General features: G+C 45.9%; 2 protein-coding genes across 4 annotated transcripts in view; both read left to right on the plus strand.

Moving 5' to 3' along the window:
- On the plus strand, nt 1-24,693 carry MS4A1 (membrane spanning 4-domains A1). Of its 3 annotated transcripts, none has more exons than XM_027832234.3 (8): nt 24-302; nt 3,146-3,298; nt 4,456-4,575; nt 8,104-8,166; nt 17,667-17,888; nt 18,418-18,492; nt 18,627-18,763; nt 23,877-24,693. In XM_027832234.3, the coding sequence occupies exons 2-7, from the start codon at nt 3,194-3,196 to the stop codon at nt 18,720-18,722; spliced, it is 681 nt and encodes a 226-aa protein (XP_027688035.1). In that variant the 5' UTR covers nt 24-302; nt 3,146-3,193; the 3' UTR covers nt 18,723-18,763; nt 23,877-24,693. The 3 variants fall into 3 exon arrangements, 2 of the variants coding, with proteins under 2 accessions (XP_037755324.1, XP_027688035.1); XR_005225404.2 differs by having other exon boundaries at nt 43-302; nt 18,627-18,979; XM_037899396.2 differs by lacking the exon at nt 23,877-24,693 and having other exon boundaries at nt 1-302; nt 18,627-19,190.
- LOC102931718 (membrane-spanning 4-domains subfamily A member 12) overlaps nt 24,637-27,203 on the plus strand; it is a 27,395-nt gene continuing 24,828 nt past the window's right edge. The window contains exon 1 of the mRNA XM_043549607.1: nt 24,637-24,693. The gene's annotated coding sequence lies outside the window, so the exon portion shown is untranslated. The remainder of the gene's footprint in view (nt 24,694-27,203) is intronic.

The raw sequence follows: 27,203 nt of genomic DNA on the forward strand, positions 1-27,203 counted from the left end.
GTTTCTGATCGTATTCTGAAACCACATGACCGTGCAGCACAAGTTGAGCACCCAGTTGGCTACAAGAAGCTAAGAGGAGAGGCAAGAAGCCTGAAAGAAAGGCAGATAAATCCTATGTTTCCTTTGGAGGCATCTTCCCTCTCTATTTCTGCTGCCTGAGATAAAGCTGGGTCCCAGCCCCGCTCTCCTGTTTGTCTTCACTCAGACAAGGAATAGGAAGTGGCTTTTTGAATCTACATTTGGACCTTATCCAGCTCTTCATTGCTACGCAACAAAGGCGGCGTTGGTGGTCGACGGGACAGGTATCTTGTTAATTTCATGTACTAGCTAATGTGCATCAATAATTTCACAGTCTCTTACCTGCAAGAAGCTTTAATGAAAGTTTGTTAGCTCAGGAAATGTCAAGAGACCAACAGATTCTTCTCCAAGCTCTGAGGAATGGATGAAATGGCTTTTTGACTTTCGGGGTGAATGACAGTGTGGTTCTGAAATTAATGTGTTACCATGAATGGCTCAAATTTCACCCTAGCTTACCTCATATACAATGCCCCTGGAATTAATGGGGTTGAAGGGTATGTGATTTATGGCACATTTGGGGTCAGATCATGATCCCAGTGGCATAGGTTTAAATCTGGAGTGACTCCATTTAAGTTACTCCTGATTTACTCCAGCTAAAATGAGATCAGAACCCAGTCCAATGCTTCTTAGTACAGTTCACTGCATTGATGGTATAAGTGTTGTAGAAATACCTAGGTAAGCACAGGGTTATTACATGGAATTCCATGTATGATCTATGAGAGATGGGATTGTTCAGTGGTTAGCACATCCATCTGGGACTGAGGAGACCTAGGTTCAATTTCCTGCTTTTCTACAGACTTCTTGTGTGATGCTGGGCAAGTCACTGAATATCTCTGTGCTCCAGTTCCCTGACTGTAAAATGGGGACAACAGTACTGCCCTGCCTCACAGGGGTGCTGTGACGCTAAAGACCTTAGGTAGATATTGCCTTGTGCCACTTGGTGATTGGAGAGGAGTTACCATTGTACCAAGAACAAACTCTCATGCTTTCTTGAGCACAGAGGGTTTGCACTCAGTGATGGAAGTCCAGCTGATTTCAGCAGGAGCAGGATGGAGCCATGAACATGCTTGTTACATTGGCAAGATACACTCTGTGGAGTCGGGCCCGGCTGACCACGTTACGCCTCTTTGCACCTTGTGCACTTACCCAGGGAGCTCTCTGCCCCCGAACAACGCATGCCCTGAAAATGGAAATGTTTCCCTTTCCAAGCGGTGGCTGCTTCCCTTCCCAAGCGGTGGCTGCTTCCCTTTCCAAAGCACGAGTGGGGAGAGAGGCAGAGGTGAATGTGGGGGTTTGTAGAAGGGGCAGGCTCTGAAGCTCTGGGGGAATGGGAGGTGTGGAGCGGCAGCAAGATTGATTTTCTGTTTGCTGTATAAACTCACTCCCCCGACTATTTTTCTTCTGTGGATCCTGATGAATTTCCCCCTCCCTGTGCTGTGCAGCAGGAGATCTTATTGCCTGTGCCCTACCTGGCTCCTTCAGGCACCACGCACACTGAAGTTGCTCTGGGAAGCAGAGGGACCCCTATGGTGTATGCTTCCCCATGGGAACTCAATCAACAGAGGACACCACCAGTCAGATGACTGCTACCTATGCCCCTCGCCCACATGAGCTAGCTCTCTTTAGTGGAACAGGGGAGATGCATGAAACTGATGGAAGGACAAGAGTGATTTCGGTCCCTTCCCCCTTTATTCTGTAATCTCAGCTTTTAAAATACTTCATGGCCTCTCCTGACCAGAGAGAACAGTAGATTCTACTAAGGCTGATAAGTACAAAGAAATACCATTGGCTACTTCCTCTCTGCTTGTGTTGAATGCTGCTCAGGAAGGAAAACCTCTCTACTCTTAGCACACTGCGGTGATGCTGTGGTCAAAAGCAGCAAGCTCCAGATGGAGCAAAGATATCAGAAGGGGCTTGTGAAAGGAGCGAGAAAGCATTTGTGAAATGAACAAGGTCCAGTTGCACAGATTAGCAATGAGCTCTACAGACACAGAGGAGAGAGGATCTTGTGCTGGCAGATAAAAACCAAGGACCTGATTCTCCTCTCTTGCACTCACTTTACATTGACTTCAGCTGGGTTATTTCTGGTTTGTTCCCATGTAAATGAGAGAAACTGGAAAAGAAAGAAATTGGAAAGTGGACAAATTGGAGAGAGTCTAGCGGAGGGCAACAAAAATTATTAGGGGGCTGGGGCACATGACTTACGAGGAGAGACTGAGGGAACTAGGATTGTTTAGTCTGCAGAAGAGAAGAATGGGGGGGGGGGGGGGGGGATTTGATAGCAGCCTTCAACTACCTGAAGGGGGGTTCCAAAGAGGATGGAGCTAGGCTGTTCTCAGTGCTGGCAGATGACAGAACAAGAAGCAATGGTCACAAGTTGCAGCCAGGGAGGTCTAGGTTGGATATTATTGGACTATTTGGACTATTTCACTAGGAGGGTAGTGAAGCACTGGAATGGGTTACTTAGGGAGATGGTGGAATCTCCATCCTTAGAGGTTTTTAAGGCCCAGCTTGACAAAGACCTGGCTGGGATGATTTAGTTGGTGTTGGTCCTGCTTTGAGCAGGGGGTTGGACTAGATGACCTCCTGAGGTCTCTTCCAACCCTAATCTTCTATGATTCAATGATTTTAAGGCTGGTGTATATTGACACAGGACCACTGACTTCCCTGGAGCTACTCTGGTTGACATCTTCCAAACTTCAGTGCCTTCAGGTCTAATTCATCATTGCCCAGCACCTTGTGTTGTCATTTACATCACTGCAAAATAAGTGTGCACAGCAGAATGGCACTGTTTTATACTCAGTTTGCAGGGATGTGAATGGCAACTCAAAGGGCAGCGCTGTGGGGAGTTAGGCCCAGATCCACAAAAGTATTTAGACTCCTAACTTCCATTGACGGTGGTGAAGTGAGCTGTAGCTCACGAAAGCTCATGCTCAAATAAACTGGTTAGTCTCTAAGGTGCCACAAGTACTCCTTTTCTTTTCACGAATACAGACTAACACGGCTGTTACTCTGAAATAGTGATCTGGTTACTCATAAATTAACCTCTCTTGATCTCTCTCCCTAGATAAGCTGTGTCTCTGCTGTGTCTTTCCCCAGCAGCCATTGATATACCATGGCCTTTCCCGGGACTGCGGCTAACAATGTGACCCTGCTCATCCCCCCACACAGCCCTGATGACACTCAGAAGAAATTCCCAAGAAAGAATGAGGCACTAGGGGTAAATCTGCCACCTTCTCAAACCTGCATGCATGGGAGATAGGGCACCCATTTCACTGTGGAGGAATGTCTGCTGTTCCCCTAAGGGGCTGCCAAACCTCATATGAGCCACCACCCCATGAGCCAAAAGAGGGGGGGCATGATATGGCCTCGAGGAGGGAGGAAATTGGGGTTGATCTTCACTAATGCAGAGGCTAATGCGATGCACCCACATCTTGCCTGGGGAAGAGACAATTCAAACTAGTTAAGAACACTGCATTAGGTGGTAGGTTTTTTATGGTGAGGTTTCCAAACAACTCATTCTGCAATGCTTCTAATCCCCCTGGGAGTGTGGGAATAATGCTTGGTTTCTAAATCAGTGAGGTCCTGGGCAAGCCACTTAACTGCTGTAGTGTCTCAGTTTCCCCCTCTCTTAATAACATAATACTCACACTTTAATATCTGTACTGTTAGCCTTTGGCATGAGCAGTTAGCCAATATTCAGGGCGTTGCGGAGTTGTTTCCATGAGGGTGAGAAATTGATGCTAAGCCAGGTATATTCTTTGGTGTGATCTTGTGTATTTACAAATAATGTCCACAAAGTCCTCTTTCCCTGAACACAGTAGAACCAAACAGTAACAGGCAGCTTCCTGGCTCAGAAATCCCCAATGTCTGCCTCTCCAGTAAGCTCTGTGCCCAAACAGTTCTGTCTCTGTTTCCTCTCAGGGTCACACTTGCAACTGCTTCTCCTGGCTTTTCTCTGCCTCCAACACAGAGAGCTGCAACCAATCTCCTAGCCCTTGTGTTTACAACCAGGAAAATCCCACAGCCCACATGGTTTAGTTCTGACCTGCCATGAACCTATGGCCTTGGGCAATAGCCTTCATTGTTTTCTGCTGTCTTTACTACGTAAACGGCCTTGAGTGCACCTTCTGTTGAGCCTGAAGGAATGTGCTTGGCCCATCCATTAGCTGTAATGAGGTTTGTGATTGTGTTTGGATCCAAGAGCCTGTGATGGCAGCTGGTAGCCCCTTTCAACTCCATAGGGAGTTGTGAGGTTTAACTCATTAATGTGTCTAATTAATTAACATGTAATGCTTTGGGCACCTTCGGAGGTGGGTAAGTGCTTATCATTAGGAGAACCTTACTGACTGTACTGACCTTGTTCTCTCCCTGCAGGCCATACAGATCATTGTCGCCTTAATACACCTTGGCCTCGGGGGCATCTTGTTCTTCTCCTCAAAAGAATCTGTCCCCCTGTGCATGGCTTCCTGGTACCCGTTCTGGGGAGCAGCGCTTGTAAGTGGAATACATGAAATTATTATTGCTGAAACTCAGGGGTGGCTAAATGGATGCTGGCTCTAGAGACAGGAACGATGTGGAGTTATGGATTGATGGCTGAATAAATGTGGTATTGAGAAAAGCAGTGGAGGGGTGGCTTCATGGATTCTAAATATGGTCTCCATAATTACTGCCATGCAGATTCGGCGCACCCCAATCGCACCACTTGGGCAGAGCAGTGGGAACAGAATCTTCCCCTGCTGGGAATATCCCTGGCATGGGGGAATCCCCAGCAGGCAGACAACTAGCAGAGCTGACTTCTACCCATCCTGCCCCACATCCCTCAGTGCAGAGGCAGGATAGGGTTAAGGAGGGGTGGGCAGGGGTGTTCTGCCAACACCCAGTTGATATAGGGTCCCTGAGGACCCCAGCTGCTATAAACTGCTCTGGGGGATCAGCAGCGTATCCCTTACAGCTCCCTGTAACTTGTGCCCCTAGTGTAAGCCAGGGGCAGCAGAGACACAAACCCTTAAAGGCAAGGGAATGTGGCCTGTCTCTTAACCATATTTTAATGCCCACGCCTACTGATAGAAGCAGGCTGCCTTCAAGAGATAAGGAAACACTTTACAGGCAGTGAATTCATCCCCCTCAGTCTGAGGCCTAACCTCAGCAGCGCTAGCAAACACTCAGCATTTGGCAGGTTGAGTGTGGTGTGTGGTCATGAGGGAAATGCGAGGAGGAGGCCTGCTGCCCCTACCTCCAGCATAACTCTGCCCACTTTCCCAAGCTGTGGGTAGACTGTCAAGTGCAGGTTTCAGAGTAGCAGCCGTGTTAGTCTGTATTCGCAAAAAGAAAAGGAGTACTTGTGGCACCTTAGAGAATAACCAATTTATTTGAGCATAAGCTTTCGTGAGCTAATGCATCTGATGAAGTGAGCTGTAGCTCACGAAAGCTTATGCTCAAATAAATTTGTTAGTCTCTAAGGTGCCACAAGTCCTCCTTTTCTTTTTGTCAAGTGCTGTGTCTGCTCTGTGGGCCAGCCACAGCTCCAAGGGTTGCAAAGCCACAGAGCTACTAGTGAGGCCAGACAGCACCTAGTATCAAAGCCGGTAACTCCTCTGCAACCATAGCTGCTACTCCTTCTGACTGACTGAGTGGGAGCCCGCAGCGTAGACTACCTCCTCCTCATGGTTTCCTGTCCAGGTTTCTAAACAAAGAGCATATGGCACAGCCATCTTCCTCAAGGACAGTCCCTGACTTCAATCCTATCAGAAACAATGGGAAGTTGTGTTCATTACGGTTGCCAACTTTCTACTCACACAAAACCGAACACCCTACCCCCATCCCGCCCCTTCTCTGAAGCCCTGCCCCCACTCATCCCATCCCTCCTCCTTCTGTTATTCACTCTCCCTACCCTCACTCACTCGCTCATTTTCACCGGTCTGGGGCACGGGGGTTGGGGTGCAAGGATGTGAGGGCTCCGGCTAGGGGTGCGGGTTCTGGTGTCGGGCTGGGAATGAGGGATTTGGGGTGCAGGAGGGGACTCTGGGCTGGGGCAAGGGGTTGGGGTGTGGGGGGGGTGAGGGCTCTGGCTGAGGGATTCAGAGTGAGTGAGGGGGCTCCGGTTTAGGGCAGAGGGGTTACAGGTGCAGACGCTTACCTCAGGCAGCTCCTGGAAGCGGCGGCATGTCCCCACTCCGGCTCCTGCACAGAGGTGAGGCCAGGCGCTTTGCGCACTGCTCCGTCTGCAGGTACCACCCCCACAGCTCCCATTGGCCGCGGTTCCTGGCTAGTGGGAGCAGCAGAGCCAGCGCTTGAGGCGGGGGCAGCATGCGGAGGAGCCCCCTGGGCACCCCTATGCATAGGAGCCAGAGCGGGGACATGCAGCTGCTTCCGGGAGCCGCACAGAGCCTCATCAGGCAGGGAGGCTGCCTTAGCCCTGCTGTGCCGCCAACCAGACTGTTAACAGCTCGGTCAGTGGTGCTGACCGGAACCACCAGGGTCCCTTTTTGACTGGGCATTCCGGTCGAAAACCGGACACCTAGCAACCCGAGTGGTCATAGAAGCAGCATCATTTTTACGAGGCAAGGCTTTAGTGGAATGGCAGCCATCTTCCTTGAGGGCAATCTGTGGCTTCAATTCCAATGGAAACAATGGGATGTGGCAGCCATTTTTAGTAGAGGCATATGCCAGTGACCATGTTTATTGAGGGCATGAGTAGCTTCAATCCCATTGTGAATCATGGAAAATGGCAGTCATTTTGAGTAAGGGAAAATTGCAGCAACAATGGCAAAGAAAGGATACAGTGATCCTTCATAACTTTGCTTAACTGCAACCTAACTTCTTCAAATGTACACTGTCACTAATTTGCAGTGAGGTTTAGCAATATGGGAGTTGTCAGGGATAAAAAAACAGTCACTTGTTAGCAAACAAAGTCCAAAAGAAGGTGAGATGCTGGGGGGAGGCTTAAAGGTCCAATTTTTAATTATTTTCCCCTGAGAAACTAAATAGCAGATTTTAGTTGAAAATCTTCAGCAAATTCAGTCTTTACTCCACCCCTGCAATGTGGAGAATGATATGTAACCAATCCTGCTAGGGCCAGCAGTGGGATTTGAACCGGGAAACACTAAAAGCCTCTACTGCTTATGCTAAAGAACTAAATTCTATAAGCTGGAAACTGTGTAAATCTAAAACATTTTATATGAACCAGGCACTAGAAAGTGACAAAGACTCAGTGTGTGTTACAGAAACACTATATTGGACATCGACGACAAAGCGGTTGAATCCATGTTTTAAGTGAAAAACTGAATCCAACCTTAATTATAGATACTCTGGACAGATGCATTCTCGTATTTACCTATGGACTGAATAGATCATAAATCAACATCCTTCTATCACAGAGGGAGAGAGAGAACAGTGACACAGATGTTTCATAAGATGTTCCTATTTTTGTTTTGATTTGACCCAGACATATGTCTTGCCATGGGCCACTGGTTGCTTTCTGATCACTAGCACATTAGTGGGGCCACTGGCTGCTCCCTGATCACTTGAATTAACATGCAAGGGATAGGACCAAGCTGTTTTATTTTAACTTTCTTTCTGTAGGTGAAGTGACATGTTAGTCCCAGCCCAGGGCACTCTAATTGGGCTAATTTGTCACAGGAAGGATGTAGTCCAGGGGGGAGGGATAGCTCAGTGGTTTGAGCATTGGCCTGCTAAATCCAGGGTTGTGAGTTCAATCCTTGAGGGGGCCTTTTAGGGATCTGGGGAAAAAATTGGGGATTGTCCTGCTTTGAGCAGGGAGTTGGACTGGATGACCTCGTGAGGTCCCTTCCAACCCTCCTATTCTATGATTAGGCAATGAGATGGACAGATGAGAAAGCTGTGAGAGGGATGGGTATGTATGCTTGGGGTTGGTGGGTGTATATGGTTAGGGTGGGTGGATGGAATGTTCAGACCTATGGATGGGTCGGGGAGGAGCTCTTTATCTAAAACTTTAAAGTGACCCTCACCTTAATTAATGATCATTTCCTCTTTTCTTTACAGTTCATCATTTCTGGGTCCCTCTCAGCTGCAGCTGCAACTGCAACGAATATCACAGAGGGTCTGGTGAGCTATGCAGTATCCTGTTATTGGGAGAGACTTACAAGTTAACACTAAGGGGAGAAATCAGAGCCCTTGTCTGTCAAGAATGCCCTCCGGGATATGGCTGGTGTCCCATGGGGAGGAGCATGCAAAGTTGAAACTCAGAATTGAATGAATTCCCCTCTCACTCAAGGAGAGATGGATTGCTGCAGAAGTACGCATGGGTTTGCTTGAAACACGATTCCATATAATGGGTAGACTAGGGAGGTGGTGGAATCTCCATCCTTAGAGGTTTTAAAGGCCCGGCTTGACAAAGCCCTGGCTGGGATTGGTCCTGCTTTGAGCAGGGGTTTGGACTAGATGACCTCCTGAGGTCTCTTCCAACCCTAATCTTCTATGATTCTATAAAAATATGCATTAAATGTGGCATAATGCATGCAAAAGCTAGAAAATGCCTAAGTTAAGGTTGCCCACACAACTTTAACAATGCCCCCTTGTGCATCTGCATTATTGCAGTAGTTTGTTTTCTCTGCATGACCAAGCCTGATTTCAGAGCATGGGTTGCATGGGGCTCAGTGAATGAGCCAGCTCTGCTCAATATTTTTCTTTGTGCTTAACTCTTCCATGAGTGGACCTCCTGCCTCATTCACTGAACACCATCCGAACTGCTTGGTTAATATGGCAGGATGTGACAGGATATACCATCCCTCAGAGACCTGGGAATGAGAAAGCCATAGGACTCAGGGCTGGGAAGGCAAGGGTTAATGGACAGAGATCAGTCTGCTAGGGCTCATTAGCCTCCTAGAGGTCCAGTCTGCAGTAGTTATGAGATGATAGCTTCCTGGTCTGAGGGCAATGATCCATCTGATCCTTGGAGGAAAAGGTTCTGTTTGTTTCCATTTGGGACTTGGACAGGAGTCAGTGAACTGAGATGAAGGCAGTTTCTTCCTGAAGCAGAGCAGGCTGTGTCATTTTGGTTTGGATCTTCACCCCACACCGGGCATCAAGACCTGGCCATCTAGGTGAAAACCGGGAGTTCTAATCAGTAGGCCACGTGGACCCAAACTTAGGTCTGGGTCTGGGAAAAAGCTTCTGGACTGATATTTAAAATAACTCCCCAAAAGCCGCTGTTTAGGAACATAGGAGATAGGACTGGAAGGGACCTCCTAGGTAATCAAGTCCAGGCACCTGACATGGTGGGAAACCACATCATAAAATCCAACACATAAATATACCAAGCTCCATCTTAAAACTAGTTGGGTTGTTAGCCCCCACTCCTGCTTTCGTGAGGCTGTTCCAGATCCTTGCTCCCTGGATGAATTGAAACTTTCCTCTCATTTCCAGCCTAAATTTATTCATGGCCTGTTTATCCCCATTCCTTCCTTTGCCAACATTGTCCTTTAGCTTAAATAGCTCATCTCCATCCTTGGTGTTGTTACAAATTACACCTTGTAGGACACAAACACAACTGCTGCGAATTACACCTGGTAGGACACGCACACAAGTGCTGCGAATTACACCTGGTAGGACACGCACACAACTGCTGCGAATTACACCTGGTAGGACACGCACAGAAGTGCTACGAATTACACCTGGTAGGACACGCACACAAGTGCTACGAATTACACCTGGTAGGACACGCACACCAATGCTGCGAATTATACCTGATAGGTCACGCACAGTTCGAATCTAGGCTGAGGCACAGAAATAAAGTCCACAACTGCAGAGTTCCCAAAAGACACTAAGTTTATTACGCTCGAGCGTGGTGCCCCCCTGCTAGCCAGGAGGAGACCCTGAATGCAAATTATACAAAGGTTATATACCTTTTAGCAAAGCATGTTGCCCTCGTGCATCGGAAACCTTAGCCAATAAACAAACCCTTGTCTTATCTACCACCTATCCCTGCTTGGTGCATTCCTCCTGCTATACCAGTATGTTAATTACACAGCATGGTCCTAAAGCCATGCATCAGTAACTTTTATTATCAGGATGGGAGGCCTCACATCAAGGCCAAGAGACAGGGAGTTAGAGACTGACAAAAACCAGATACTGGGAATCAAGGCAGGCTGGAGACAAGGAGGAGGATTTTCACAGGGATTCAGCATCTAAGGATCACTCCTCCTGGTGTGTGATGTGCTGGCATTTAAACAATGGTGGGCCCCAAACCAAAATGGAGTCACATGTGCTAACTTTTCCTTAACAGTCCTCCCTTTCTTTTTGTACGTCAGTAAGCTATATCGGGGCTGAGTAACCGCGCTGCAGGGTTAGCAACTGCCGACAGCACATACTGCAGCATTGTAGGCATACAAAAAATAATGCAAAAACAATAACAGTCAAAAAAAGTAAATACAAAATACGCCGTCCCCAAGTCCCCACATCCGGTAGCCATGAGGTGAGCCAGTCCCAGACCTCCTGGAATCCGGCACTGGTAGTGTCGAGGCTGATGTGGTGGAATAGGGCTGCCTGTTGCTTGAGGATGTGGATGTCAGTTTCCACCCTATGGTGCTGATTTACAAATACACAACAGCTTGAGTTGACCAGAGCACAAACCCTGCCCTGATTTGCAAGGAGATAATCCAGGGCTAGGCGGTTTTGCAATGTAGTTTGGGATAGCTGGGTGACTTCAATTTGAAGGGCAGATAGAGCATCTGCAGTAGCATTTGCCATTAATTCCAAAGCAGCTGAAATGTTAACTATAGCTTTTTCCAGCTCACTTACTCCCAACCATGGCAGAAACCAACACACAAAGGAGTGAAAGCCTTTGGGCCGATAAGAAAGGGGGTTTAAAGGAATACTTCGTCGGTCCCTCCATACTAGATTGCGGATCTCTCCCCGGGTCAGGTTCTGGTGTACTGTCACGGCGGGTACTATAGCCCCTAAGGTATATGTACCACACCATCCTGCTGGGAGAACCTTATAGGCTGTGTGATTGCATAACCAATACCAGCCAGACCCCTCAGGGACTGGCCACAGGGTTCTGGAGTAGGTAAAGGGACCTCCTGCACCAGAGCTGATTTGGGTGGTGTCCTTGCACCCCACAAAATTCCCTACAAAAACTGTATTTTCTATGCCCTTACGTCGTGATACACATAAAGCATAATTACCCTGAGCCACCATATCAATAGACCATATTTGGATTGTAACATTCCAGTTAAATGTAGTGTTTGCCCATAGCTTAGCTTGGAGTGGTCGATTAAAGGGGATAGGTACCCCTACCAACGGGACCCCCTGACCTAAATATGTGGGGGTATGAATACAAATCCAACACTGCGTTCGATTTACACCCTGTTTGATAGCACGGATTAAATTCAAGAAGCTATTGCCCTCCCATCCTTGTACTGGACTTGGGAATAGGGAGAGGAGCCCCCAGGCAAACCATACCAATGTCGACATCCTCCCCTGTACCATACAAAAAACACTACCCCCAATGTAAGTCCAATAAACAGGAACACAAAAAGTCCTGGTGGGCTGTGAAGGTCCCAGTAGCTGGAAAGCTCAGTCCATGGGTTGGTTGTAGTGTTCATTCGTGAAGTGGCTCGTCCAATGGCTTGTCAGGGTCAGGTGGGGGTCCCAGCGCCAACTTAACGTAGCTATGATGGATCCAGGAACCTTTACCTGCAAAGGAGTGGTGGCAGATGGTGGGAGTAATGTTCGTGGCTGTAAGGCGTTTTTGGTATTTATACTTGCCTACAAGCACAGGTTCCAGCCTCTGGAATAAACCCACCCCACCACTTTACTTTACATTTCCAAGAATGTACATTTCCTAGACTATTCTCAGTGGTAGAAGAGGACAGGACAAGGAGTAATGGTCTCAGGTTGCAGTGGGGGAGGTTTAGGTTGGATATTAGGAAAAACTTTTTCACTAGGAGGGTGGTGAAACACTGGAATGCGTTACCTAGGGAGGTGGTAGAATCTCCTTCCTTGGAAGTTTTTAAGGTCAGGCTTGACAAAGCCTTGGCTGGGATGATTTGATTGGGGATTGGTCCTGCTTTGAGCAGGGGGTTGGACTAGATGACCTCCTGAGGTCCCTTCCAACCCTGATATTCTATGATTCTATGAATACATCCCGCAACTTTCTCCCTGCCAATGTACAATGCTCCGTCTTTGCCATCAAGGCCAATTCTCAGTGTCTTTTGCAGTCAGGAATCCTTGGGTTTTGGTGGTTTTAGCAGAGCAGGCGTTTTTTCTTTTTTCTTGGAACAGTCATGGTTTTGCATTATACAGGGGAGAGGTTACTAGCACGTCACCCTGTAGTGCTTTGGCTTCTTTAGCAAATACTGAATGCAGGTTAGCTTTGTCAGTGGACAAGGGAGAGGTTACTAGCACTTCACCTTGTTTTTTTTTTTTTTTTTTTTGCTGTTTAAAAGGAGGAAAGAAAAAAAACCCAGAAGGAGGGACAGGCTGATCAGTAGTCGAAGTGAAGTCATCTCGAGGTGGAGGGGTCTTTTTGCAGTAAGAAGCATGGGTCCAGGCAGTCAGTCTTTGGCACTTCACAGCGGTGTTGTTAGTTAGCAGGACTTAATAAGGGCCTTTCCAGCATGGGGCCAGAGTAGTCTTTTGTTGATGGACCTTTATTTAGATCCAGTCACCTGGTTTTAACAAATGGCAGGTTTGCTCAGGATTCTTGAAGCAGGACTTCTTTTACCTGTACATACAGAGACCTAACACATTTCATTAATGTCTGGCAGTGTGTTGCAGATCTCACAGCTGCTTGGGCACATTCAAGCCCCCCTCTTTCTTGGCTGTTAGCCAAATCCTAGCTGTGAGTAGTGTCCTTGGGCAGGCCATTGTCTTATCTTTGGACCGAGCCTGCCAGCTACAGCATTGAATTAGCTCGTCCTCCGTTTTATTTCTTTTCCCCTTCTTGGCTTTTATTAACCTGCAAAGGAAACTTTCACTTTTTACTTATACACCTTTGTTTAAAAAGGAACACATGTACATTGCCCATTGTACAGCACTTTAGTTCTTATTGTTTAATGTATGCCACATACACCGTTCTAGGAAAATGACTTTATTACAGAGCTTTGGATCAACAAGCCAGGACAAGCACACCCACTTTTGAGGAGTCCACTTGGTACAACCTCTGGTGTTCAATAGCTTTCCTCCCTCCCCAGCCCTCTGGCTAGAAATGTGAGGTAGCCAGAAGGATCTCATGTATAATATGGGGAGTGGGTTAACCTTTCATGTCCTTGCTTCCAAAGACTGTTGGTGTGCAAATTTTAACAACAATTTTTTTCAATTAAAAGATCTGGCCACAAGACAAACACCACAAGACAGGACATAGAACACAGAACAGAATTCCTATTGTGCCAGTAAATTCATGAGATGTTGAATTGCTTTTCAGCTGGCATCAGTTTTCTCTGATTTTCTGAAAGACAAAAATAAAACACAGATCTACCCCTTTTGGGCAGTCAGTCATTGCTTAAAATATTTCCTTTTTATACAAATACCCTTGTTAATTGCAGGCAAAACAGAGGAATTACCCATATTTTCTTGTATTTGTTTTATAGTCAGCCCAGGTTTCAGTGGCCTCTACCTTATCAGTGAGGTAATTTACATTAAAGCAAATGCTTTCCGGCTTCCTTTTGGATCCACAGGTTAAAGATTTTTACTTTAAAAAGGGCACAATAAACTTTACCAGACTTTTGATTGCCTTTTACTTTTAACTCCTGCTGTCAAACACACAGCGACCTGAAAAAGAAGACACCACCTAAAGGAAGACACCACCTATTGTAGCCCCTTGGAGCCTAATAAGATATTAATTAAGTAGCACTGTATAATTGCATTTCTTTGGAAAAGGGCCCATTTTTTTCCAAAATGGCTGCAAAGAAACCAAGAATTTTTTATTTCTTTCCAGTATTTCACAAAGTTCAACTGCTTAATTCTTTCCAGCAACTAAAGAGTTAACTTCTTACTTTCCTTTCTTAAATCACTTGCTTATTTCCCAAAACGACACCCAATTAACTTAGATTTCACCATTCCAAGTATTATTCCGGGATTTACTTTTTCCATTTCTGTAATTATTTACTCCTCTTTTTTCACTATGACCTTCAAGTTTCCAACCTGTTTTCCAATCTCTCTATCTGTTGCCTGCCCGCTTGGGCCCGATCCTGTTTTTTTTTCTCTGAACTGTCCCTTCCATAAGCACCAGCTTTGTTTCACTACCAAATTAACAAGGAGGGTGGGCTTCTTAACCAGCCACCAGCCCTCCTGGTCTCTTTTCTTAAATATTTTCACTTACAAGGGCTACCCGAGTCCTCCCCCCATGAGGCTTGTCACCTGGACAGAAAGCACGGCTAATTGGCAAGCAAGGAGGTGACGGGCATAAGTCAGAAAGCCGAGGGTAAGCCGGAGGAGGGGCAGAAGCAGGCATAGCACAGAGCGGGGCTGGAGACCCCTGAGATGAATAAGAAAAGGAGGAGGAAAGAGGACATCCTTTCGCATGCGCATAAGCCCAGTTATCCCATACATACCAATAATCCATCTGGGCTGGAGCTTTGTTTTCCAGCCTTTTCCTAGGCGCTGTTAATTTTCCCCAGCAAAGGAACCATCCGGTGGCCAGTCAAAAGGTGTCTGAGTTGTTAGTGCTGGCCACTCAACCGCGCACAAGATTACAGCTTTTTTTTTTTTTTTTTTTTTTTTTTTACCTAACCCATGGGTACCAGAAATATTCCCCCAATTCTCGAGAATTTCAGCCAAAGGGGTCCCCTTACTTACACTCTGCCCAGAACCCATAATGGGCTACCAAAAGGACACCAGATGTGCCACCTTATCGCCTAAGCGACGGCTCACACCCCCCCTCCTCGGAGTTCTCAAAGGTGAACTCACCCTGTGCTGGCTGGAGCTGTCCGAGAGGAGGAATGTAGTCTCGCTTGTTGGGGCGAGCCTAGAGTCCCTTCGTGGTCGCCAAAACTGTTACGAATTACACCTTGTAGGACACACACACAACTGCTGCGAATTACACCTGGTAGGACACGCACACAAGTGCTGCGAATTACACCTGGTAGGACACGCACACAACTGCTGCGAATTACACCTGGTAGGACACGCACACAAGTGCTACGAATTACACCTGGTAGGGCACGCACACAAGTGCTACGAATTACACCTGATAGGACACGCACACAAGTGCTGCGAATTATACCTGATAGGACACGCACACCAATGCTGCGAATTATACCTGATAGGTCACGCACAGTTCGAATCTAGGCTGAGGCACAGAAATAAAGTCCACAACTGCAGAGTTCCCAAAAGACACTAAGTTTATTACGCTCGAGCGTGGTGCCCCCCTGCTAGCCAGGAGGGGACCCTGAATGCAAATTATACAAAGGTTATATACCTTTTAGCAAAGCATGTTGCCCTCGTGCATCGGAAACCTTAGCCAATAAACAAACCCTTGTCTTATCTACCACCTATCCCTGCTTGGTGCATTCCTCCTGCTATACCAGTATGTTAATTACACAGCATGGTCCTAAAGCCATGCATCAGTAACTTTTATTATCAGGATGGGAGGCCTCACATCAAGGCCAAGAGACAGGGAGTTAGAGACTGACAAAAATCAGATACTGGGAATCAAGGTAGGCTGGAGACAAGGAGGAGGATTTTCACAGGGATTCAGCATCTAAGGATCACTCCTCCTGGTGTGTGATGTGCTGGCATTTAAACAATGGTGGGCCCCAAACCAAAATGGAGTCACATGTGCTAACTTTTCCTTAACAGTGTTTACCAACCTGATGTATTTATAGAGAGCAATCAGATTCCCTCCCCCGCACCCAGACTTCATTTGTTTGAGGATCCCTTGTGGATCCTGTCTAAATTAATCTGCAGAATTAGTCTTCCCTTTAAAAGGAGAGGGCCCAGAGGATGTGGATATTTACTTCCTGTGGAGGCATTAATTGTCCCATTAGGGACCAGGAAGTGGGTCTATGCCATGTTTTCTCTGGGGAAGAGGAAGGAATCTCAGGAGAGTTGGGGATGGCAACCTAGATGGCCACCTATAACTAGGGTCTGTTATTGGAATTCTAAGGGCTTGTCTAGATGGAGAGTTAGTGCTCAGCAAGCTGGGGTGTAAATCTTCAGTGCTGTGATGGGGTGGAGTAGGCCCAAAGGCCTCATGGTCCTGCCACACCCCATCCCAGACAGGAGCAGAAGAGAAGGCCTCCAAGTGGCCTAGAGTGACTGCAGGGGAAGCAACCAATCAGAAGGGCTGCAGGAGTGGCCAATCAGGGGGCAGCAGTTCTATATAAAAAGGAGCGCTGGAGCTGGAAAAGAGAGGACTATGTTCTTGGTTGGGTGAAAAAGCAGAGGCCCATGGACAGCTCAGTACGGCAAGGAACTGGGGGTGCTAAGAAGGAGCTCCTGGCTGGCTGCTGGGACTGAACAAGGACTGAGCCTGGGGAGGGCTGCAGGAAGACAATGTCTCCAGAGAGGAGGTCCTGGGGCTGTGGCCTCATACCAGGGCTGGGGGAAGTAAAGAGTACCTACCCTGGAAGGGGTTTATGATGTTCCACCTACAGACAGTCTGTGTGGCTTGGCTGGATGGCTGAGTCACTGAAGACTCACCGAAGAAACAATTGGGGGTGGCGGGGCACTCACAAGAGGTGGGTGCTGCCCCATTCCACAAACTCTGTGATTGCAGGCACACACACTTGACCAGTTCGTGGTGGTTTCACTGAATTGTTTATTTAGAAAACAAACAAAACAAAAAAATTCAGAAAAAAATGTTTTGACATTTTTGAAATGGTTTGAACTGACTTTTCAAATCAAATTATCCTCGAATTTTATTTTTATATTTTAAAAAAACGTTTGCAATTGTAATGAAACGTTTCATTTGGCTCAAAGTGAATTTTTTTTTGATTTGCTGAAAATTTTTTATTTTGATTTGATGCCAAAACAATTGTTTTTATTTTTGAAAATTGCCAGTGAACCAAAAAATCCACGATTTGCACAACTCTAATCCTATGATACTATGTAAAATTGCCCATTAAGGAGACACAATCCAGGTGTAATTAGCGCACTTAACTTCACCATTTCCTGACTTTGTCCTTCATTTAGCAATTTAATCATTTATTTCCGATGGCCAAGGTAAGATGTAATTTTTTTTCACTCTGTTAGTACTTAAAAAAAAAAAAAAAATTGCTGAACTGTTTTTGTTCACATTTTCCCCAAAAGTTCATTCATGGGCTTAAAACAAATATGGACAATTGCAGCCTAGAAAGTGAAAAGTTTGACAAAGTTCTAAGTAACTGAAAAAGCCCTTTCACACTCAGGCAACCTTAACCATAGAGTGTTGCTAATCACTCTGTCTATTAAAAGGGAGTGCTTCTCTGCCATATGTGTATTTTGTTGTTCTCTTTATCTGTGCGTGGAGGGATGAAGTCAGAGGGAATGGGGCAAAAGAAGGCTGGAATGTTGCAAATATGGGTTGCTGTGCTTATGTATGTATATGGCTCAATACTCAGTGGCCATGTGTCTGGGTATTGATATGACTGTCCTAACCTATGCCCTCTGCATATCTCTTTCAGGAGGCAGGCAGCAATATGTTGAATGCCATCAGCTTCCTTGCCTCATTAGCTGGAGGAATAATGTTGGGAATTGATTTGATTAATATTTGCATTCTAAACAAGTATAAAGTTTCCATCCCAATTTTGGATAAAATCCACTTAGTCCGCTTCCTTCTCCCTCATCGCTGTGAAGAAAGCCCCATCCCTTGGGACTACTGTCAGAGCATCGGTTCTTACAAGACGGTAAGTGCTGAGGTTCCACAAGGTGCTATGAATTCTGTGTCTTCTGAGCTATTTAGAACTGGTGATGGCTCAGCATCTAAGGGGAGGGTCAGTGCTTGGGTTTGGAGAGTTATCCATGTTCATTGGACTCTCATGGACCTTAGTATTAGCATGGGAGATGTTTAAAGACAACAGGCACTGTCTGGAACTTGGATGCATGATAGCATGAGGAACATTGTTAGAAAATAATTGTAGCAAATGCTCATTAAACTCTCTGAAACATTAGAGAAGGTTCAAGTCTTGTTTTATGCAAACTGATAGGGTTTTGTTTTTCGTCTCCCCATTCAGGCCCTTGTGGTGTTTTCTCTCTTTGGGCTAAATTCTGCTCTTGGTTATATTGGTGTAATTCCCCTGAAGCCAAACTGCATTGACTTCAGTGGAATTAACTCTAGATTTACATTGGTGTAGATGACACCAGATTTTGGCCCTATTAGTCCATAGCAGATAGTGTCACTAATTGTATCTCTCTCTGATTGGCTGTGTGGCATAGGGAATCTTGGCCTTGATGCTGATCTTCTCTGTAATCCAGAACATCGTTTCTAAAGACGCTATCTCCTCTGACTCGGTGAGGACTTAAGATGTTAAGTCAGTGCCTCTATCAGGGTGGGGTTCTTTGTCTGTCTGGGCTGAGGGAGTGGATGGACAAGGAAGATGGTGGCAAGGAGACCCACCAGGTAGTGATTTTGTCTTTTCTTCCAGGATAAGTCACAGGATCATGAGGCAGAGCAAGTGTTTCCCTTGCTGTCACCCCCACAACCACAGTTCAGCAATGGAACCAGTCCTCCATGGCAGTAGTCTATCAGCAGCATCCAACAAACTCCAAGCAGCTTTCATGGGTAAAAAGCATATATACGTGGTGCCTGAATCTCTCCCTCACGTTGCAGATAAGACGCCCTTCTCTCTCTTACTGAGTCTGGTCCAGAGATCACATGTGTCTTCACAGTACGCAGAAGGGAAGATGGGCAATAATGACTCACTAGCTTTATCCATCCTCTTGGAAAAGACCTCCTAAATGACACTTACGCCAGCTTCTTCAATAATGGGTTGAAAAGGTATTGTGAGTTGGTTCTTTCAATCTCACTTGACCTGAGTGTATGGGAGTGGTGGGTATACCTCTTATCTTCCAAATGGGATGGATTTCACGGCAACTTTAGAAATCCTGGAAGCCATTGTAACTGTGTTGAAATGTCACATAGTGATGAGCTGTTTCCCAGACAGAGCATGGAGAACAGAAGAGACCTATTAAAGCAGCAGCAACCTCTGATGGTGGTTGGGTTTTTTCTTTGCTCCCAAATTTCACCCTGTTAGGCTGAAATTTTCGAAGCCCCAGTTTCTGTTTTTAGGTGCACATGGAGTTTAAAAGGGGAAGTAGCTCAGCTACATCTGAGACTGTATAGAGGGACAAATACATGACATTCCCTAATTGTAAAATAGTTCTTATGCCACTTTTTTTTTTTTTAATGGTTCTCTTGCCAATATGGGTAGCAGTAGAAAGATGAAATTTCCTAGAAAAATAGCCTTCATTTAAGAGAAGAACCCTGGAGAGTTCTGGTGAAGATCAGCTTGAATTTGGCACTAAAGGCTGAGGGTAGGTATCAGTTAAATAAGACACCTGTAGGGATTTTTACCCTTAGTTACCTAAAAGCCAGGCAATTCAATACTAAGGTTAAATTTACAAGAAACCCAACATTAGAAAATGTGGAAAGTAACTATTAAAAAACCCAAACTACCTTAAGTCTGGCTTCCCTCAGGGACAGTTTGTGGAGCCTTTATTTTAGTGAGTAGAACTGGATGAGTAATTGACTTTTTTTGATTTGGTGGCTGACCAAAAAAATCTGACAAGATTTTTGTTCTCAGGTTAACCCAAAATGACAATCTTTTTTCCCAGCAAGAAACCAAAGCCGCCGCCACCACCACCAAAAACTTTGTTTTGGGTCAAATTAAATGTTTGTTCAATCCAAATTGTTTTGTTTTGGGGTCTCTTACCCTTAAGTTGTTTTTTTTTAGTTAAATCTAGCTGAATTTCTAAATGACACATTTCAACTTTAGCAAAACTTTTGACATGGGGAAATGTTTCAAAGTTAAGGAATAACACATCCACTGCTTTCCCCTCATCCACAGAGCCAGTTATCTCATCATAGAAGGCAATTAGATTAGTCAGGCATAACTTGCCCTTGGTGAATCCATGCTGACTGTTTCTGATCACTTTCTTCTCCTCTAAGTGCTTCAGAATTGATTCCTTGAGGACCTGCTCCATGATTTTTCCAGGGACTGAGGTGAGGCTGACTGGTCTTTAGTTCCCTGGATCCTCCTTCTTCCCTTTCTTAAAGATGGGCACCAGATTAGCCTTTCCAGTCACCTGGGACCTCCCCCGATGGCCATGAGTTTTCAAAGATAATAGCCATTGGCTCTGCAATCACATCCACCAATTCCTTTAGCACCCTGGGATGCAATGCATCCAGGCCCATGGATTTGTGCTTGTCCAGCTTTTCTAAATAGTCCCAAACCACTTCTTTCTCCACAGAGGTCTGGTCACCCCCCGCCCCCATGCTGTGCTTCCCAGTGCAGTAATCTGGGAGTTGACCTTGTTCGTGAAGACAGAGGCAAAAAAAGCATTGAGTACATTAGCTTTTTCCACATCCTCCGTCACTAGGTTGCCTCCTTCATTCAGTAAGGAGCCCGAACTTTCCTTGACTTTCTTCTTGTTGCTAACATCTGAAGAAACCCTTCTTGTTACTCTTAACATCTCTTGCTAGCTGCAAGTCCAGGTGTGATTTGGCCTTCCTGATTTCACTCCTGCATGCCTGAGCAATATTTTTATACTCTTCCCTATTGAAGTAGTCTTATTGGTTCCAGTGGAACAACTCGCCACTTGTGTAAGGGAGCCACAATCTTGATCTGAGAAAGCCAGATCTTTAATGATCCCTTCCTTGTTCCCTTTGTGCATTCTTTTTCAAAGGAACCCAAGGGATTTAAGCACCCACCGCCATCAGCTCATATGAAAACCCCAGCCTTCATATCAAGGTTATAAGGCATGCTTTTGTATCAGGGACTCAAAGCCTGCAGCTTTGCTTAAAATTTGTACAGCTTCTGTAGTTGTAGACTGCCCAGCTGCAAGGGGAGAAATGTACTCCACAGATAATTGGTTTAGAACTGGTTTCATGTTTCTAATATTAACACACTAGCTCTGTGTCTAATGATGCCGGCTGGCACATGGAATCACAGCAGCCAGACCTGTGAGCTGCTGGGCACTTTGAAGGATTGGGCCTTTAATGACATGTAGGGATTGATCACGATCAGCATGTTATTTGTCTAATACAAAACTTGGAAAGCAGTGGGGGTTTTTTCTGTGGCATGTGAATGGCCTTTAAGAAAGCTAGAATCAGCATCACAACTGTGAGATTAAAAGTACAGGAAAGCATTCTGTCCTTCATCATAGGCGCTGACTTTCTAATGTGCCAGGGGATGCTTAACCCCTGGCTCTGCCCCAGGCCCTGCCCCCACTCCCTTCCTTCCCCAAGGCCCTGCCTCTTCCTGCCCCATTCAACCCCCTTCCCCAAGTGCACCACACACTCACTCCTCCCTTCTGCTGCCCCCCGCCCCCAGCACCTCCTGCATGCTGCAAAACAGCTGATCACGGTGGGCGGAATGTGCTGAGAGAGAATGGGAGGCGCTGATCATTGGGGTCCACTGGGCAGGGGGGCGCTGATAGGAGGGCTGTCGGTCAGTGCTCAGCACCAACCATTTTTTCCCAAGCACCCACGGAGTTGGTGCCTATGTTCGTCAGCACTGGTAGGTGGAGACTAGGTAGCCTGAACCGAAAGTTGTCCAATTAAGCCAGTTGAGAGACAAGAATTACCTCATAAGCCCAGGGGTTGCCAAAGGGCCACAGTAATATGTCAGCAGCCCCACCCCCTCCCCTGAGCCTGCCATGCCCTCGCTCCCAGTGCCTCCCACCCACTGGCAACCCCACCGATCAGCACATCCCTGCACCTCCTGATCACTGTTTCTGACATGCAGGAGGCTCTGGTGGGGAGGGGGACAAGCCAGGGCACGGCAGGCTCCGGGGAGGGGGCGGGGCCTGTGGCAGAGCCAGGGGTTGAGCAGTGAGCACCCACCAGCACATTGGAAAGTTGGCGCCTGTAGCTTCAGCCCCAGAGTTGGTACCTATACAAGGAGCTGCATATTAACTTCTGAAGAGCCACATCTGGCTCCGGAGCAGTACATGCAACATTAGCTCTGCCCCCTGTGGGTCTATGTCTACATTGCAGTGTAAGCTCAGAGACAGGGATTTGAGTCAACTGGCCTGTGTTAGGGAACTCTTTATTAATCAAGTAATTTCATAGAGTTTTATAGATATTAAGGTCAGAAGGGACCATTATGATCATCCAGGCTGACCTCCTGCACAACGCAGGCCACAGAATCTCACCCACCCACTCCTGCGATAAACCTCTCACCTATGGCTGAGCTCTTGAAGTCCTCAAATCATGGTTTAAAGACTTCAAGGTGCAGAGAATCCTCCAGCAAGTGACCTGTGCTCCACGCTACAGAGGAAGGCGAAAAACCCTTGGGGCCTCTTCCAGTCAGCCACTCCATTATCTTCCCTGGGATCGATCCCAGGGAAGACTGGCCTATAATTATTTGGGTCAACCCATTTACACTTTTTTTTTTTTTTAAATTGTCACAACACTAGCTTTCTTCCCCGGTGATTCAGGACTTACTGAAAGTCAATATTAACTGTCCAGTGAGCTCCTCAGTCAGCTCTTTTAAAACCCTTGGATGCAAGTTATCTGGAGCTGCTGATTTAAAAATGTCTAACTTTAGTAGTTGCTGTTTAACACCCTCCAGAGATACTAGTGGAATGGAACCATATGATGAGATTAGCATCTGTTTAGTCTCAAATACAGAACAGAAATATTTATTCAACACTTCTGTTGCTCTTGTTCTCTGCCTGTGGCACACAATAGTGTAGTGTCCAGAGGGCTGTAGTAGTTTGGCCTAGTTGTTGGAGTTGGTGTGTGGGGGCTGGGTGGTATTATTGGCCTCTGATCTACAGGAGGTCAGACTAGATGATCTGGTGGTCTTTTCTGCCCTTAAACTCTAAGACTCTATGACATAGATGGACATTTTACAATGGTTGGAGCATTCGTGGCAGTAATACAGCTAAGGTTGCCTAAGCATTTCCAGATACTTGTTTTCGGTATCTCTGATCAGGCTGAAAGACAAAAGCTTTGGAGTGAAGTTTTCAAGCCCTAATCCATGTCCAGAGAGTCAAAATTTGAACAAAACTGGCTTCTCTGGAGAAAGAAAACAAAACCCAAACAAACATAATTCATTATCCATTCTCTTTTGTGAACTTTTTTTTGGAGTGCTTCAGTGCTGAAGTGGGAGGGAGAGGGAGCTAACATCTGTCAGTGAAAACAGTTCAGATTCTGGTGCAAACTGGCTTTGATTTAGCTGAATCATACAGATTTGAAAAGCATAATTCATGCATCTGTGGAAGTTGTTTCTAGCATCGCAAGTGCTGCTTGGCAACCCTTTCTCAGAGCCCTAAAGGGAGGGGGCTAATTTAGGATTGCAGCAAAAAATGGTGAGCCCTGCTTTCATTTAATGTGCTCTTCAGGAGCCATTGCCACTCAGTGAAGGAGGCAAGGGCTTCTCATGCCCTGACTCATGCACGCAAACAAGGAGGCAGTGTGCTTTAATGGATAGATTACTGGCTTAGTATGCAGGAGACCTGAGTTTTAATCCTGGCTTTGTTGGGTGACCTTGGGCAAGTCATGTTGCTGCCCTGTGCCTTGGTTTCCATTGCTGTAAAATGAGGCTAATGATATTAATCTCCTTTGTAAAGGGTTTTGAGATCCAAGGGTAAAAAGAATTAGGTAGTAGTGTTATGAGCCAAATTCTATACTCACAATAGTGTGAATCATGGTGTATCATTTACTCCAGGTATCCCTTCTTGGTGAGTGGACACAGTGCATCATGGAAGATATAGTCCAGCTGGGGAGCCTGGCCCAGGGAAGAGAATGGGGATATAAGGAAACTGAACTACAACTCCCAGGAAGTACCACAGTGGTAGATTTTAATCAAAATATTTCAGTTTTGGGTTTTTTAAAACTTTTTATCAACAATTGAAATTTGCTTTTCTCTAAAACACTTTTCATGAACAATTCAGTTTAATCAAAAACCCAATTTTCCATCAAAAAACAGCTAAATTTTCAGCCAGCCCTGCTAAGATGCCTCTCTTAATGCATGTGGGCAATTCCATTGACTTCAGAATACAGTTGGAATGGGTTGCCAGTTAACTAATTTTTTTATTGCAAACTTGTTTAAAAGTAGCTGAAAGGTCCCTAAAAACAGTTTGAAATCTCCAGTCCTTCTCCCTACGTGCTCCCAGCTACCTCTTCTCATCACTCCCTACCTCAAAGGCTGCCTCCATTATGTATCCTTCCCTCTCACCCACCCGTTAAATGCTTGCAGTAATAACTCCCCACACCATTTGCCTTGCTCAGTCAGATGCATTGTAGCAGATAAATGAACACTGTCAGCAGCCTGGTAGGCTCCTGTGTTGGAGGGATGGGTTCAGCAGGTGATCTTTCACCTGTAAAGGGTTAAGAAGCTAGGATAACCTCCCTGGCACCTGACCACAATGATCAATGAGGAGACAAGATACTTTCAAAGCTGGAGGGGGGAGAAACAAAGGGTCTGGGTCTGTCTGTGTGATGCTTTTGCCGGGGACAGAACAGGAATGAAGTCTTAGAACTTAGTAAGTAATCTAGCTAGATATGCGTCAGATTCTGTTTTGTTTAAATGGCTGACAAATAAGCTGTGCTGAATAGAATGTATATTCCTGTTTGTGCCTTTTTGTAACTTAAGGTTTTGCCTAGAGGGATTCTCTGTGTTTTTGAATCTGATTACCCTGTAAGGTATTTACCATCCTGATTTTACAGAGGTGATTCTTTTACTTTTTCTTCAATTAAAATTCTTCTTTTAAGAACCTGATTGCTTTTTCATTGTTCTTAAGATCCAAGGGTTTGGGTCTGTGCTCACCTATGCAAATTGGTGAAGATTTTTATCAAGCCTTCCCTAGGAAAGGGGGTGTAGGGTTTGGGAGGATTTGGGGGGGGAAAGACATTTCCAAGCAGGCTCTTTCCCTGTTATGTATTTGTTAGACGCTTGGTGGTGGCAGCAATCAAGTCCAAGGGCAAAAGGTAAAATAGTTTGTACCTTGCGGAAGTTTTAACCTAAGCTGCTAAAAATAAGCTTAGGGGGTTTTTCATGCAGGTCCCCACATCTGTACCCTAGAGTTAAGAGTGGGGAAGGAACCTTGACACCATGTCCAGAAGTCTTTGATTTTTGGATGCCAAAGACATTAAACACTACTGTTGTTTATCACATTAAGAAACTATTTAGTAATAAATGTAATTAAGGTCTGGCTTTAGAAAGTGCCATGCACTGAGTGGCCAAAAATTGTATGGGGTTATGAAGGACCAAACTAGGCTCATATATGGTGGAAAATTTCATGCATGTTTATGCCTGCATTTCTTGGAAGTGGCTAATTGATTCACATGATGAAGGGGTTTTTTGTTTGCGAGGAAGGAAGTATATGGACATATAAAGCAAAGCATACAGCGACTTCATTCTTTTTGCTTAAACCCCTGTGGGGGGAATAGAGGTGGAGAGCATTGAGCGATGGGGAAGGGGAGGAGCAAAAGTTGGGGCAAGGCCTTGTGGGAGGGGGGGAAGATGCGGTGCAGGGGGAGGTTCTGGTGCTCCTGCTGTAGTGTCCCACAAATATGCTTGGTGCCAGGCCCACAAAAGATTAATCTGGCCCTGTCCAGGAGTCACCATAACTGTACAAAAACTCAGAATTGGTTGCATAATGGAACTGAGGGCAAAAAGGAAAGGTTTTTGGCAATGAATGTATCCCGTGGAGGATTTTGCTCAAGGATCCTGTGTGCTACTGATTTTTCTCCCACTGAATGCTCTCAGTTGTTGAGAGGATTTTTTTTTTTTTTTTTTGACGGGATGTAGCAGCAGGTACTTGTTTGGGGGGTAACACCGAGAATGCTCATTGCTGAAACTAATGAAGGAAGCTGCAGAAAGAGAGGTGAGGTTCTTTCTAGCCAACCACTAAATAAAGCTGAAGTCATTGCAGCTGGGTTGGGGGTGGAGTCTCAGAAGCAGATCGAATAGCATTCCCCCAGGAGATTGGAGACAGGACTGTCTGAGTGCATGCCTGGACTGCAGGACTACATTAAAAGCTGACTCCAAACCTGGAGTGGGGTTCAGCGGGTGGGAAATGGAGAAGGGCTGTGGTACAGGACATTTGCCTGTTGGATATTCACACCTGTGGGTGGAGAACTGAGTTAATGACCTACAGACAAAGTTACCATGGGGGGAGGCTTTTACTGACCATTCAGGTAGATATAATGTTGTGTCTTCCCAAGTTGATGCCAGGGTTCCATTTCCCCAAATTAAGTTCTCCTTGCTTCATGTAGAGACTCAGTTTGCTTGTGAGTGGGGCAGTACTGCCTATTCAGTCATAGAATATCAGGGTTGGAAGGGACCTCAGGAGGTCATCTAGTCCAACCTCCTACTCAAAGCAGGACCAATCCCCAATTTTTGCCCCATATCCCTAAATGGCCCCCTCAAGGATTGAACTCACAACCCTGGGTTTAGCAGGCCAAAGCTCAAACCACTGAGCTATCCAGGTAAAGTATTTAATGATCCCAGAAATTCTGGGTGGGGGCTTGAGCTAGTGGTGTGTGCTAGAGTTTTAAGAGACGCACCTAGATACTTGAACCAGCCTCTGATGCTGCTGAAAACATTGAGCAGAAAGAAAAGGAGTACTTGTGGCACCTTAGAGACTAACAGATTTATTTAAACATAAGCTTTCGTGAGCTACAGTTCACTTCATCGGATGCATCGGGGGCAAAAGATCTATCTTGCTTTAAGATTAAACTCGATAAGTTTATGGAGGAGATGGTATGATGGGATAACATGGCTTTGGTAATTAAATATTCATGGTAAATAGGCCCAATGGCCTGTGATGGGTTTTAGATGGGGTAAGATCCAAGTTACCCGGGAAAGAATTTTCTGTAGTATCTGGCTGATGAATCTTGCCCATATGCTCAGGGTTTAGCTGATCGCCATATTTGGGGTCGGGAAGGAATTTTCCTCCTGGGCAGATTGGAAGGCCCTGGAGGTTTTTCGCCTTCCTCTGTAGCATGGGGCACGGATCACTTGCTGGAGGATTCTCTGCTCCTTGAGGTC

The sequence above is a fragment of the Chelonia mydas genome, chromosome 6, assembly GCF_015237465.2.
Source record: "Chelonia mydas isolate rCheMyd1 chromosome 6, rCheMyd1.pri.v2, whole genome shotgun sequence".
NCBI classification, from domain to species: domain Eukaryota; kingdom Metazoa; phylum Chordata; order Testudines; family Cheloniidae; genus Chelonia; species Chelonia mydas.

Coding starts and splice junctions, on each gene's coding strand:
- MS4A1 (XM_037899396.2), top strand. CDS start 3,194: ATGGCCTTTCCCGGGACTGCGGCTAACAATGTGACCCTGCTCATCCCC. Junction 8,167..17,666: donor CGAATATCACAGAGGGTCTG/GTGAGCTATGCA, acceptor TATCTCTTTCAG/GAGGCAGGCAGCAATATGTT. Junction 18,493..18,626: donor ACGCTATCTCCTCTGACTCG/GTGAGGACTTAA, acceptor CTTTTCTTCCAG/GATAAGTCACAGGATCATGA.